The sequence below is a fragment of the Rattus rattus genome, chromosome 14, assembly GCF_011064425.1.
Source record: "Rattus rattus isolate New Zealand chromosome 14, Rrattus_CSIRO_v1, whole genome shotgun sequence".
Lineage (NCBI taxonomy): Eukaryota > Metazoa > Chordata > Mammalia > Rodentia > Muridae > Rattus > Rattus rattus.
This window is the reverse complement of record NC_046167.1, coordinates 68607658-68623588: the sequence shown is the minus strand read 5'-3', so window position 1 is coordinate 68623588 and position 15931 is coordinate 68607658. Positions and strand designations below refer to the sequence as shown.

The window sequence follows — 15931 nt, the reverse complement described above, 5'->3', positions numbered from 1 at the left end:
CCTGTGGCAGGGCCGCCTAGCATGGACAACGATAAATTGGTATATGGCTAATGCCGTCTATAGGAAAGTGTGATAGTCCTCTGGATTAGGTGCTGTTGTTCAGCCTTATTTAAAGGTAATTGATCTGAGTGCCAGAGAAGTTAAATAGCTTGGGTAAGGTCCTAGAGAAATCCAAAGCCAGGCATTGTCTATTCAAAGAGAGAACGGAGGTTGGAACTAGCAGTAACTTAGTGTCTTAAACGAGAAAACAAACTACGTTTATTAGATACACTTTGGTACAGGTGCAGAGAATGAGATTTTTCTGTGCTACAAATAACCTTAATTGGAAAACGTGGAGAAGTGTGTGTGTGTGGGGGGGTGAATGAGAGAGAGATTGTTAACTGGTGAAAGAGGGGAACGTGTATGTGTGTCTGGCCTATGCTTGCTCTTCCACTGTGAGAATGGGAGACATTATTAATTCAGGTGTGAGCCACTTATTGGAAGCATTAGGATTACCTGGGAGTTGGTGAGACTGCCAGGCCGACTCCATCCCCACTTACTGAATTAGAATTTGTATTTTATCAACACAGCCTGCCCCTATAGCTTTTGTATATACACTAAAAAGTTTAAGAAGCTCTTTGTCAGACCACGGGGAAAAATAGTTTCTTTACTCACCACAAGGTGTCAATATAAGCCCAGTATGATGTAGTAGATTGGTGATGTAATCTGGGACTCTTCAGTAATGGAATTGAAAAGTCTGGAGAGTCCAGATTAAGGAAGACATTAAATGTCAATCCCAAATGTGTAGATTTAATACAGTATTTTTTTCTCATTTTGAAGGAAGATTGAGTTGTTTCCTGAGCTGCTTGATTTTATTATTATTATTATTGCATGTGTATGCTGTAACATCTATATGGAGGTCAGAGAACAGAAGGGACATGTCCAAGTGACAGTTCATGTCAGGCTTGTGCAGCAAGTACTTTTACCTGCAGAGCTATCCTGTCGATCCTCCAAGATACTTTTAAAATGACCTTGATAATTGGTTGGATTGGCAGCCAGAAAATTGGAACAAGTTGTTTAGTTATATCTATGTGTCTATACTCTCTGATGTCAAAATTGAGTGCCTTCAGAACTTGACTTTGCTATTGACTGATCTTGATTTGGCAATCTCTTCTCTCTCTCTCTCTCTCTCTCTCTCTCTCTCTCTCTCTCTCTCTCTCTCTCTCTCTCTCACACACACACACACACCCCCCCACATGAGGCGGGGAGTGAAGAAGAGAGAACTTTAAATATGGGTTTCACAGATGAGAAAAAAACTAGTATTTGTCTTTCTGGTTTATTTAATGTGATTTCCTGTTGCATCCATTTTCCTGAATTTCGGTCGGTCAGTCTTTCTTTCTTTCTTTCTTGGAGTAGAATCTATTTTTTTTTTCTTACCAGGACACTTCCCCTTCAGCTCATCCAAAGGCAGCCTGTAGTCTACCATTTTCCTTGGCAGTCCCTAAGTTCAACAAGCCTTGGGATGTCCTCTTCTGACTGTATGTGTCTGTGTTCTACTGGTGTCTGGTGCCCACTGGAGGCCAGAACAGGGCCTGGTTCCCCTAGAACTGGAGTTTATGAGTGCTGTAAGTAAAAATGGTGTCCTCTGAAAGAACAGCCAGTGTTCTTAGCCGCTGAGCTCTCTTTCCAAGCCCCACCTTTGGTAGTAGGGGTGGAATCTAGAGGAAAATTTATATAGTAAGTAAAACATTTACTAGTTGTTGAGTGACTATAATATTTGCTTTTCAGGAAATCATTTAAAAAATTTTCCCAGTCAGATTCTGAGGAATGGGAATCCTTGAAAGATTTGAGAAGTCAGCTTGGACATTTAAAATCTGAGCTCTCATTTCTAAGTAAACTTACTGGCTTCAATATAAGAAACTATTCCAAGATGGAGGACATTGGAAACACCGAACAGACAGAAAACGGTATGCATCATTTTTTAACTTGAGTGTGGTTTTTAAATTTTATTAGGTATGTGTTGGAGTGGGGTGCACAATACTATGCTATATTGATCAGAGGGCAACTTTCAGGGGTCTGTTTTCTCTCCACCTTGTTGAGGCAAAGTTTTTCTAGTTTCTGCATTACTTCCTGCAGACTAGCTGACTGACCCTTCAGCTCTAGCTTCTTCCCTTCCGACTCCTTGCAAATCTTTCCCTCCTTTTTTTTTTCATGTATATTCCAAGGATCTAATGTAGGTATTAATACAAGCCAAGGGTTGGGGATTTAGCTCAGTGCGCAAGGCCCTGGGTTCGGTTCCCAGCTCCGAAAAAAAGAAAAAAAAAAAAAAATACAAGCCAAAAACTCAACCAACTTAACTCAACCCTTCTTATCCTTTACTTTAAAAAAAAAAAGAATCTGTTCAAATTTTTAAAAAGTACTAAAATTAAAGTACTTTTATTGAGTGTGAATTTGCTGTGAATTCATCCCATTTAGCAAATGGATCCATCTGAAGCAAATTACTTACAGAGGTGATTATTACTAGAAGAAAGCTGTTATTCTACAGTACCTTCTATTTCATTTATTAATTCTAAACATGAGTGATAATTATTGACTTTCACTTTCTGGTTTTTATTTTACACAGTGGCATAGCACACATGGATTTAAATGAGATGTGGTAGCCAGACATGGTGACATATGTCTTAAACCCCAATGCTGGGGAGGCAGAGGCAGATGGATCTCTGTTAGTTGGAGATCAGCCTGGTCTACAAAGCAAGTTCAGGATAGCCAGGGCTATACAGAGAACTCTTGTCTTGAAAAAAAAAAAAAATGAGGTGTGGTATGAATGCACTCTAGAGACTTGAAAGAAAAGAGGCTAGAAGAGAATGTTAAGGTTTTTTTTTTTTTTTTTGTAAAACAAATGTCTTTGGATGGTGGCTTTGCTTTTCCTTGCTGCTCCCGTGTATTCCTGATTTTCTGGACTTTATGACTGAAATGAAAAAATTAGTCTGCTCAAATTTAAAAAGTATGTAAGTTAGAGTTTATTATATACTTATACACAATCTATATAGTTATTGCATACTTTGATAATGAAAAAATCAAGCTTAGATTCAAATACAGTCTGTGTGTGAGCCTGAGCTGCTTGTCTACAAAATACAGGGCCTATGTTATTTCTAGGACTCTATCTGAGTCATCTTGAAGTTTTGGCCCTTTTATTACTTTTTAAAATTATGTTCGTATGTTTGATCTGTGTATGTAGATACACATGTGCTAGAGTACTTGTGTCGAAGTCAGGGCAAATTGAAGGAGTTGGTTCTCTCCTTCCAATGTGTGGGTTCCAGATATCAAAGTTGGGTTGTTAAGCTTGGTGCCAAGTATTTTAACCCCACTAAGCCATCTTACCAGACTGGTTCATTCAGACAATGAGATATTTAAATTTTTTCAAAAAGATAGGCAAGATGGATGGCTCAGCAAATAAAGGCACTAAGACTCAGCCTAATAATGACCAGAGTTCATTTCCTGGAACCCATAAACTGATCCCTCAAGGTGTCCTCTAACTGCCACCTCTGTCTCTGTCTTATTCTCTGTCTCTCTCTGTCTCTCTGTCTCTCTCTCTCTCTCTCTCTCTCTCACACACACACACACATGCATGCACAAATAAATATGAAAAAAATTAAAATAAAGGCTGGGTATGATAGTGCACACCTCTAATACCAGTATTCTGGAGGCAGAGGTAGGCAGATCTCTGAGTTAGAGGCCGACCTGGTATACATAGTGAGTTCCAGAAGAGCAGAGACTGTATAGAGAGACCTGCAATCAAAAGTAAGTAAGTAAATAATGAAAACAAAGCATATAGCAGTTAACATGATTTAAACTTATTTAGGGTTATATTAGTATATATACACAAATGTATAAATACAAGTATGTATTTTTTGTATGTGTATATTTTTCTTAGCTTAACTATCTTGAAAGTATAAATTTTTAGTAATCCCATTTTATAAGGTCAGTTACTTTGACATGACCCAGATTTTTTTAAATGATTTTTTTTTTCTTTTTTCTTTTTTTCGGAGCTGGGGACCGAACCCAGGGCCTTGCGCTTGCTAGGCAAGCGCTCTACCACTGAACTAAATCCCCAACCCTTTAAGTGATTTCTAATGTTTACATTCATACATGTACACATAAGTAGATATTCACTTAAAGTATTCTTTTAAATGAAGTGTTTTATTTTCTAATTAACAGATACAAAGAAAGTTCTACAGAGACATCGATTATCAGGAAATTGCAATATGGTTACATTTCAACTGGAATTTGAGGTTCTGGAAATTGAGGTAACTGGAGCTTGTTTTAATAAGGGATTTTTTTTCCCATGAGAAACAGTTCCCATTCTTAACCATCACAGTGATTGAGACAAGGAAGAGTGCATAAGCCAGGGTTCCTTTATAGCACATTTGTATCATATAAAAAATTTTAAGACTATTCTCACCTGAATATGATGGAATTGGAGCTGAGCCCATATGTACCTTATTTAAGGCCAGGTCAGAGATGATTTTAGGCTCCCAATGGAAGTCTCTGAGGTTGTGGAAGCAGTGCTGTATACCACCAGCAGTTAGCTGCTGGGCAAGTGAATATCTTTTAATTATTTATTGCTGTGTAACAAATATAACTTTTCTGTGTGTCAGTTGGGTATCCTTGTGTACGGTCTCTCGGGTAGCGGTCATTTTGGGACTACACCCATGTTGAAAGACTCTTAACGTAGGATGATCCTGAAGGTTGTTCTGGACAACTAAATAACATAAAGAGGATATGCCTTTGTCCTAGACTTTCTTTAAGGTAATGAAGCAGACAGAATGATCACATAAAACCCTATTGGCTGGAATAGAATAGGTTCAAAAACCAGAGGCTTCCTCTGAGAAGATTCAAATCTAGTCATAATTTATGAGAACCAACCTCACTGGACAAATTCTTTGATAGAAGAAGTTTTAACTGGTTGGTTTTGCCATTTAGGTTTATAAAACATTTGTAGGAAGAACAGAGCCAGGAAGGATAGAAAGACTGTCTTTGTCTTCGGTAATCAGGTGAATGAAGTGGGGAAAGGCACTTGTCACCTCAAGTTCTGTAGCTAAGCTGCACTCAAGCAGTTAGCCTCAAGTTCCAGGATTCTTTATCCTAGTCAGTGTCCTCAGCCAGAAAACAAGCTCCAAATCGAGTCTCCTTGTATGGGACAGAAGTCAGTGACTGAGTCAGTACCCTGTGTCATTACATGTCAGAGAGCCATTTAATGAAAGCTGTCCAAGGATGAGGTCAGGTATCTTCTAGGCATTGAGCTTTCGCTGCTCTTTGCTGCCAGTGCCATTTGCTATCACTGTCCTGGGGTGGGCTAAGGATGGGTTATGGAATGTCTACTTCTTATTTGACGACAGAGCTCCCGACATTCATTCATTTCATTATCACCTTAAGTATTACCAATGTGACCCAGAAACCACAGTGCGGCATTTCAGAGTTGAACAAAATATATTTGTTGATTCAAAAATACATTTCTCATGTCAAAAGAGATACAGTAAAGTGGGGAGATCTCAGTTACAGGCCTCACATGCTATGTAATGATGTTCTTAGCTGTTGGGTTGGTGGAAGCTAGTGGTCTGCAGCGGTTAAGAACATTGGCACCTCTTCCAGAGGTCCTGGGTTCAAGTCACAGCAACCACATGTCAGCTCAGGACTATTTATAAAGTAATCTAATGCCCTCTCTTGCCATGCAGGCGTACATGCACTCATCCATTAAAAAAGAAAAAGTTGATAGATTCTAAAAGGTTTTAACCACAGAATGTTGGGTTCAATATAGAGGTGGGAGGGCAAGGAATGGTGATTTGGGAAACTAAAGGTAGCCCAATACAAATGGTAATTTGGCCTGGACTTGAAGCATTCCAAACTCTATAATCATTGAAGCTTTAATCAGTTAATCAGTCTTGCAAAAGGTTTCATCTTGAAGGTGTGGCTTCTTCCATGGAACTTTGACTCACACAACAGTTAACATTTTCATGTACCAAGGCAAAATTGGTGAGTGATCTTATATAAGTTATTGTGTTCCCATATGGCCACCAACTCTTAGGGTTATACACGGTCACTGAGACAATACAAATGACCATGGAGATCTCTGTTAAAGACTGGACTGGAACATGAGCCCCAAATGATAGTGTCATTCAGGTTGGACAGCCTGTTTTAAGGCCCCCATGTTTTTGTCCTAGGACCTCTTAGGTTTTTCCCATTGTAAGTATATAGATGACCAATTGAATTTTCTCTGTTTTGGCCAGTATGATCCTCACCTCAAAATGGTGTTATACTATCTGTTTTCCTGCATGGTGGTATCTATTTTTGGGCACAGACTATAACCCCTGACAACTTGGAAGACAGGTCCAGCTTCTTAGAACTTCTATAGTCTAGGATCGTAGTAGTCTGGGAACTGACTGTGGTATGCTGCTGGCCTTAGGGCCTCTATAGGTGATTGTGTCTTTCGTAGTTGTTTTATGGTTTATCTCAGAAGAAGTACTGTACTAGGAAGGCTTGTCCACAGAACACAGAATGCTCTGAGTCTGATTTGAGCAAGGAGCTCACTGGACCTGTGCTTTTCAGGCTGGGTTGTGCCCTCATTAGCGGGACTGGCCTACCATTCAAATACAATATTTTAACTTCATGTTAAGTAACATACTTTTGTGATCATAAGCCACTGATATTCAGAACAAGAAAGTGTTAGGCACAACTAACAGGTTTTCTGCCTTATGTACTTTAGGGATACAGAAAAATATGAGAATTGTTGACACTCGCTGGAAGACGGAATGTTGCAAATGAAGCTCCACAGGGACTGTGTTGTTCACTTTTAAATTATGCTGGCATTTGATGACAACTTGGTTTGCTAATAATGTGCTGCAGAAAAGTCTGCTTTTCTTGGCTCTGCTGAGAACACTCATTGTCTCTCCGAGCCTTTTAAATTTTGTGACTCTTAAAGAATCTGATGTTGGAAAGAACTGCAGATAGCTATGGAATTAACAGGACCTGAGGGATCAATTATATAGGCCTTGTCACTTGTCAGTAGTTTATTGGGTGGGAAGAAGGGAGACAAAGGCCTTTTTAAATTTTTCTTTGTTACTTAGAATTCTGATAAAATGAAATTTAAAAAAATTTCTTACTTTAGTGGTGTGTGTGTGTGTGTGTGTGTGTGTGGGTGGGGGTGGGGGTAAGATCTTGGTAGGAACCTTGTTCAGCTTGATCTTGAGCCCATGTCTGCTTCAGCCTCCTGAGTGTTTGGGTGTCAGTCAAGTGCTGCACGCTTACTGGGTATGCACTGGAAGTCTTACACAATGACTAGGTGAAGAACTGAAGAGATGGCTCAGCAGTTAAGAGCACTTGTTGCTCTTGAAGAGGACCTGGGTTCAGTTCTAACACCACATAATGGCTGACAACTATCTGAAACTACAGTTACAAAGAAATAATGCCCTCTTCTTCTGTCATCCGAGGGCACAGGAGTGCACATGCTATCCATGTGGGAAAACCACTCATACACTTAAAATAAATCTTTAAAAAATTAGAATTGCTAGATCAATGGAATTATACATACAAGGTTAGATTGATTGATTTAGATATAAATTTAGATATCTTCTAGAATGGTTTTACCATAGTACTGGTTAGTTTTTAGTGTCTACTTAATACAACCTAGAATCATCTGGGAAGGAAGAGAGAATTTTGAGATCAAATTGGCCTGGGAGCATATCTAGGGGGATTGTTTTAATTGGTGTGATGTCACTGGGTGGTCCCTAGGCAGACGGTCCTGAAGGGTATGAGAAATATAGGTGAGCATAAGCCAGTGAGCAGCATTCCTCCAGGGCTTCTGCTTTCAGTGTCTGCCCTAACATCACTGCATGATGAACTGTGACCTGAAATTGTAAGATTTTTTTTCCCTCCTATAGGTTGCTTTTGAAAATGATCTTTATCACAGCAACAGAAAAGTAACCTAAAACAAACATTTTGTTTTTGTTTGTTTGAAACAGTGTTTCTCTGTGTAGCTCTGGCTGTCCTGGAACTAGCTCTGTAGACCAGGCTGGCCTCAAACTCAGAGATCTGCTCACCTCTGCCTTCCGAGAGCTGGGACTCAAAATGTGTGCTGCTGTTACCCTGCTTATTGAATATGTTTTTACTTTTAAGATTGCTAGGAAAAAAAAAAAATATAGACAGAGCAATGTGTTGGGTTTGTTTTTTTTTTTTTTTTTTTCCCTTGCCCTGAAATCAAACATTCCACTAGAGGGAGACATTTAGCTGTCAGAAAATAAAAGGTTTAAATAATATGCTTTAGTCTTATAAATACTTATTTTTATATAATAAACATTAATACAATTTTTGAACCAAATTGCATGTATTAGTTAGGGTTACTATTGCTGTGATAAAACACCATGACCAAAGCGAGTTGGGGGAGGAAAGGGTTTATTCATCTTACACTTCCACAGCACTGTTCATCATCAAAGGAAGTCAGGGCAGGAACTCACACAGGGCAGGGTCCTGGAGGTAGGAGCTGGTTGAGAGGCCATGGACGATACTGATTACTGACTTGGGCATAGCTTGCTCCTGCTTTTTTATACAAGGCAAGACAGCCACCCCAGGGATGGCACAGCCCTCAGTAGTCTGGGCCTTCCCCGACAAATCACTAATTAAGAAAGTTGCCTACAGCCGGATCATATGGAGGCGTTCTCTTAATTAAGGTTTCCTCCTCTTGGATGACTTTGGCTTCTGTCAGGTTGACATAACACTAACTGGCACAGTGCCTTAGGCTCTATTAGTAGAATGTTCGAAACAAAGATGGGAAAATTTAGGTGGAGAGTATGAGTCATTGCTTCTGTTGATGCAGTTCTCGTCAAAGGTGTGTGGAACATAGATTTAATTTCTTCCAGTTGACTGCCTGGTGTCGTCAGCACTGAAGTGTTCGTGAAGTGTTTAAAGACCATCAGAACAATCGTGCATACAGTATCAGCCTTCCACAGTCCTTGCAGTATAAGTCATATGGGTAGGAGTTTGTAGGGTCCTGAAGGGTATTTACATAACTTCTATCCAAGAAACAAAAATACTAAATAAAAAGTGGGCACTTAAATGAAAAGAATATAATTTCATCATAACAGGCTTTAAAAGTAACCCGTTTATATGAATATTTGAACCCAAACAATCTTAATATAATGTGTCTCATGTTAGTGCAGACTTTGGAAAGCAGCCCAGAAGGCTTGACTAAGGTAACCAAAACAGTGACCAAAAGTCAACCTGAGACGGCGTCTTAAGTTCTTAAGGCTCATGTCAATGTTAGATAAAGTTGCAGACAAAGGAGGAGTAAGCAGAGTCAAAACGGATTTGTTAAGGAAAAATAAGACATTATAGAAAAGTTAGAGAACTCCTCCAGCTAGGAGGAAAGTGCTAAGCTGTGTGTCTGGTGGCTTCTAGACCTTAGAGGGTAAGTGGACAAAGACAGACAGCTTTTGTCACAGTTTGCTTATTCTCTAGGCATATCCTTGGTCCAAGCAGATGGGGAGCCAACAGGCTCTGCATGATGATCTTATGCTCTTTGCCCAGATAATTTGAATTTTTATGTAATTATGTTTGCTAGTTATTTCACTACTGATTGGTTGGAGTTTTTAAAATTTGATTTCTCCTAATATTTATTGTATCAATATTCAATTTAAGAAATGAATTTGGAAATCATTTTAGGTTTTAGTAAGTACTAAATGTATCATTTAATTTACTTGACAAATAGCCAATATCTTATAATTTCTTGTTGATTTTCTATTTGCATATTTTAAAATATTCTTGTCTTAAAGATAATCTGCTCTTGTACACAAATTTTTTATCTTTATTTTAGACTAAAGAGAAAAAATCTTCTATTATAACTGACCTCAGCATAATAATGGAGCCCACAGAATATTCAGAACTAAGTGAATTTGCATCTAGGTGAGCTGTTTTACAAATTTGTAAAAATAATTTATTTATTTTTATGTGCATTGGAGATTGAGTATTTTTGCATCGATATTCATAAGGGAAATTGGTCTAAAGTTCTCTTTCTTTGTTGGGTCTTTGTGTGGTTTAGGTATAAGAGTAATTGTGGCTTCATAGAAGGAATTCAGTAGCACTCCATCTGTTTCAATTTTGTGAAATAGTTTGTATAATATTGGTATGAGGTCTTCTATGAAGGTCTGATAGAATTCTGCACTGAACCCATCTGGACCTGGGCTCTTTTTGGTTGGTAGACTTTTAATGACTGCTTCTATTTCTTTAGGAGTTATGGGTTTGTTTAAATGGTTTATCTGTTCCTGATTTAACTTTGGTACTTGGTATCTGTCTAGGAAATTGTCCATTTCCTCCAGATTTTCAAGTTTTGTTGAATATAGGCTTTTGTGTAGGGTCTGATGATTTTTTTAATTTCCTCTGGCTCTGTTGTTATATCTCCCTTTTCATTTCTGATTTTGTTAATTTGGACACACTCTCTGTGTCCTCTGGTTAGTCTGGCTAAGGGTTTATCTATCTTGTTGATTTTCTCAAAGAACCAGCTTTTGGTTCTGTTGATTCTTTGTATAGTCCTTTTTGTTTCTACTTGGTTGATTTTAGCTCTGAGTTTGATTATTTCCTGCCTTCTACTCTTCCTGGGTGTATTTGCTTCTTTTTGTTCTAGAGCTTTTAGGTGTGCTGTCAAGCTGCTGATATATGCTCTCTCCTGGTTTTTTGTTTTTTGGTTTTTTTTTTTTTTTTTTTTTTTTTTTTTTTTTTTTTTTGTTTTTTTTTTTTTTGCAGGCACTCAGCGCTATGAGTTTTCCTCTTAGCACAACTTTCATTGTGTTGCATAAGTTTGAGTATGTTGTACCTTCATTTTCATTAAATTCTAAAAAGTCTTTAATTTCTTTATTTCTTCCTTGACCAGGTTATCATTGAGTAGAGCATTGTCCAACTTCCATATATATGTGGGCTTTCTTTCCTTATTGTTATTGAAGACCAGCTTTAGCCCATGGTGGTCTGATAGGACACGTGGGATTATTTCTATCTTTCTGTATCTGTTCAGGCCTGTTTTATGACTGAGTATATGGTCAATTTTGGAGAAAGTACCATGAGGTGGTGAGAAGAAGGTATATCCGTTTGTTTTAGGATAGAATGTTCTATAAATATCTGTTAAGTCCATTTGGTTCATGACTTCTCTTAGTCTGTCTATGTCTCTGTTTAATTTCTGTTTCTATGATCTGTCCATTGATGAGAGTGAGATGTTGAAATCTACTATTATTGTGTGAGGTGCAATGTGTGTTTTGAGCTTTAGTAAAGTTTCTTTTATGTATGTAGGAGTCCTTGTATTTGGAGCATAGATATTTAGGATTGAAAGTTCATCTTGGTGGACTTTTCCTTTGATGAATATGAGGTGTCCTTCCTTATCTTTTTTGGTGACTTTTGGTTGAAAATCGATTTTATTCAATATTAGAATGGCTACTCCAGCTTGCTTCTTCAGACCATTTGCTTGGAAAGTTGTTTTGCAGTCTTTTACTCTGATGTAGTGTCTGTCTTTGTCTCTGAGGTGTGTTTCCTGTAGGCAGCAGAATGCTGGCATTCTGCATATCCAGTTTGTTAATCTGTGTTTTTTTATTGGGGAATTGAGTCCATTGATGTTGAGAGATATTAAAGAATAGTGATTGTTGCTTCCTGTTATATTTGTGTTTGAATGTGAGATTATGTTTGTGTGCTTGTCTTCTCTTTGTTTTGTTGCAAGATGATTAGTTTCTTGCCTTTTCTAGGGTGTAGCTTGCCTCCTTATGTTGGGCTTTACCGTTTATTATCCTTTGTAGGGCTCGATTTGTAGAAAGATATTGTGTAAATTTGGTTTTGTCATGGAATATTTTGGTTTCTCCATCTATGTTAATTGAGAGTTTTGCTGGCTACAGTAACCTGGGCTGGCATTTGTGTTCTCTTAGGGTCTGTATGACATCTGTCCAGGATCTTCTGGCTTTCATAGTCTCTGGCGAGAAGTCTGGTGTGATTCTGATAGGTCTGCCTTTATATGTTACTTGACCTTTTTCCCTTACTGCTTTTAATATTCTTTCTTTGTTTTGTGCATTTGGTGTTTTGACTATTATGTGACGGGAATAGTTTCTTTTCTGGTCCAATCTATTTGGAGTTCTGTAGGCTTCTTGTATGTTTATGGGCATCTCTTTCTTTAGGTTAGGGAAGTTTTCTTCTATGATTTTTTTTTTTTTTTTTTTTTTTTTTTTCGGAGCTGGGGACCCAACCCAGGGCCTTCTGCGCTTCCTAGGCAAGGGCTCTACCACTGAGCTAAATCCCCAACCTCCTTCTTCTATGATTTTTTTGAAGATATTTACTGGTCTTTTGAGCTGGGAGTCTTCACTCTCTTCTATACCTATTATCCTTAGGTTTGATCTCTCATTGTGTCCTGGATTTTCTGTATGTTTTGGGCCAGTACCTTTTTCCGTTTTACATTATCTTTGACAGTTGTGTCGATGATTTCTATGGATTCTTCTGCTCCTGAGATTCTCTCTTCTATCTCTTGTATTCTGTTGGTGATGCTTGTATCTACGGCTCCTTGTCTCTTCCTTTGGTTTTCTATATCCAGGGTTGTCTCCCTTTGTGCTTTCTTTATTGCTTCTATTCCCATTTTTAATTCCTTCACCTGTTTGATTGTGTTTTCCTGGAATTCTTTCAGGGATTTTTGTGATTCCTCTCTATAGGCTTCTACTTGTTTATTTATGTTTTCCTGCATTTCTCTAAGGGAGTTCTTTATGTCTTTCTTGAAGTCCTCCATCATCATGATAAAATGTGATTTAAAATCTAGATCTTGCTTTTCTGGTGTGTTTGGATATCCAGTGTTTGCTTTGGTGGGAGAATTGGGCTCTGATGATGCCATTTAGTCTTGATTTCTCTTGCTTGGGTTCCTGCGCTTGCCTCTCACCATCACGTTGTCTCTAGTGTTACCTTGTTCTGTTGTTTCTGACAGTGGCTAGACCATCCTATAGGCCTGTGTGTCAGGAGTGCTGTAGACCTGTTTTCCTGTTTTCTTTCAGTCAGTTATGGGAACAGAGTGTTCTGCTTTCAGGCGTGTAGTCTTTCCTGTCTACTGGTCCTCAGCTGTTCCTGTGGGCTTGTGTCCTTAGTCCACTAGGCAGGCCACTTGAGCAGAAAAGTTGGTCTTACCTATGGTCCCGGGGCCTGAAGTTGCTCCTCGGAAGCTGGGTTTCAGCTCTCTATGAGGGCAGCAACCAGAAGGACCTGCCCCGCCTTTTCTCGGGTTCCTGTGCACAGGGGTCCCAGATGGCGCTAGGCAGTTTCCTCTAGAGTCAGAAATGTGGACAGAGTGTAATCTCTTCTGGCTTCCCAGGCGTGTCTGCCCCTCTGAAGGTTTAGCTCTCCTTCCCACTGGATTTGGGTGCAGGGAGCTGTTTGACCGGGGTCCCTTGAGATCCAGGTCTGGACCGCAGGGGACCTACAACTCGAGTCCCCTATCTTCCTTTTCCCAGAGGCCCTATGCAGTTCCCTCTTGGGCCAGGGATGTGGGCAAGGGTGGGCAGTATTGATGGTCTCTCTCGCTCTGCAGTCTCAAGAGTACCCACCTTGAGCTCTCTCTCCCACGGGGTTTGGGAGCAGGGAGCTAGCTACTTATAATCTAATGCTAAATACTCCTCAATGCTAAAATTTCCTCAAGATATTTCTTTATAGATACTGCCAGCTTTATAGATAGAGCATACTTGCCAGTGTGCTTTGGAGAGGCTAACTTTAATTCTGGCCACTGGGTCTCCACCTTAGCCGAGAAGTGTCTTTCAGGGACAGTATAGTTGATGCTCATGAGCCACTGTTTTCAGGGATCATGAATAAAGCTTATAAACAAGTGAGGGAGTGAAATCATAAACATATGCTAATTGATAATGGAAATATCACCAAGAGCTTTGGAAACATGAATACATACATTGTAACACACATACACACTCACTATGTGTATATATAGTCTTGCTAGCCCTACTTGATGTGATTGACCTTTCTGGTATCTAGCCCCAGCTTGCTGGTACCTAAGGTTCTCACTCAAGAAGTTGTATAAGATAGAAAACTTCACGTACTAGCATTCATCAAATAGGATTTCCTGGAGGATGTGGCAGTTGAGTGGTTGGAAGTTGAATTGGTTCAAATACCTAACGAGGGCCTTGTAGGCTAAGATAGCTCTGGCAATTATTAGCCTTAGCTGTCACAGAAAAACACTCAAGTGCAGGGTTCAACATGTAGAAGGGTATCAAGGGCATTTTTAGTGTTAGTGAGACACATTGAATAGAAAGAAAATAAGAAATAAGTGTAAAGTAAGTCTGTCACTTCATGTCTTTATTAATCATAGCATATTACTCTTAACAGAGCAGAAGAAAAAAGAGATTTGCTCATGTTTTTCCGAAGTCTGCATTTTTTTGTGGAGTGGTATGAATATCGTGAGAACACATTTAAACATTTCAAGGTAAAGTCTGAAGTCTGTGAATATAAATATAAACAAGAAATGAGCTGGTATTGATTGTGGTGAGTCATAGCTTTATTTTTTTTCTTTTTCTGGACAGTGTCTCTCTATGTAGCTCTGTCTTTTCTGGAACTGTGTAGACAAGCTGGCTTCAAACTCATAGAGCTCCACCCGACTCTGCCTCTTGAATGCTGAAATTAAAGCTGTGCACCAAATTCTTGCTTTAAATTTCAAAGAATAGAGACAATTGCCACTGGTTTCACAAATTAAGTCACTTGTAATAAGTGGGTGAAAAGCTTCCATATAAGTCAATAATTGATATAGGATTTTATTTCATTATACTCTAACACACTTAAATGTCTTCTCATTTACTTGTAAATTCTATCTTTGAAAATTCTGCCTTTCAGGAATGCATAAATTAGAAGAAAAAATGCGTGTAAAGAGTATATAGTGCCGGGTGTGGTAGTGCATGCCTTTGAACCCCACACTCATAAGGCAGAAATGGGCAGATCTGCATGAGTTTAAGACCAATTTGGTCTCCATTGAGTTCCAGGATAGCCAAGGCTATGTAGAATGTAGACTGTGTCTCAAAAATCCTATTATATATTATTACAAAACAATGTTGTCTGAGGTCTTCTTTGATTTCTTTCTTGAGAGACAGAGGTTCTTGTCATACTTACTTGTTTGGTTAGAGTTACACCAAGGTATTTTATATTATTTGCAACTATTGTGAAGGGAGTTTTTTCCCTATTTTCTTTCTCAGCCCATTTATCATTCGTATAAAGCAAGGTTACTGATTTGCTTGATTTAATTTTATATCCACCCACCTTGTTGAAGTTGTTTATCTGCTGTAGAAGTTCTCTGGTAGAATTTTTGGGGTTGCTTATAATTTCTATGCTGGACTATTTTGTTTTTTGTTGTCTTTTTTTTTTTTTTCCGGAGCTGAGGACCGAACCCAGGGCCTTGCGCTTGCTAGGCAAGCGCTCTACCACTGAGCTAAATCCCCAACCCCTGCTGGACTATTTTGAACTGATGGATTATTGTACATCTCTCGTATAAATATTGAAGCCTGATTTTTATGAAGTAATGGTTTTAAGTCTAATGGAAATAATTTAAAGACTGCTAAAAAATGTTTAAAAAGCTGTTTGACTATGTTCTAATCCCTCATGTCTTACTTATTTCCATGGCATTAAGTTATTAACAGCTATAAACCCACACAAAATCCTGTTCTGAATGAATCAGCATAAATCACATTTCAAGGTTCTAGTCCTTCAGTAACATACAGCTATTATTGTCAAGACTGGTGCTGAGTCTCCTGTATTTGGGTTAAATTCTATTATTATTATTATTAATAATAATTATTATTATTGCTTGGTCGAGTTAATAACATCTGTCAGGCATAAGGCTTTCTTCAGAATGAAATATGGTCAGTTTCCATACTGCAGTCCCTTAAGTAATTCTTATGATTTT

General features: G+C 38.6%; 1 protein-coding gene across 1 annotated transcript in view; it reads left to right on the top strand.

Annotated features, from left to right (window-relative positions):
- Cenpp (centromere protein P) overlaps window positions 1–15931 on the top strand; it is a 181763-nt gene that overhangs the window by 827 nt on the left and 165005 nt on the right. The window contains exons 2-5 of the mRNA XM_032919613.1: window positions 1768–1946; window positions 4198–4286; window positions 9845–9933; window positions 14368–14464. Coding sequence (XP_032775504.1) covers window positions 1768–1946; window positions 4198–4286; window positions 9845–9933; window positions 14368–14464 — 454 coding nt within the window. The remainder of the gene's footprint in view (window positions 1–1767; window positions 1947–4197; window positions 4287–9844; window positions 9934–14367; window positions 14465–15931) is intronic.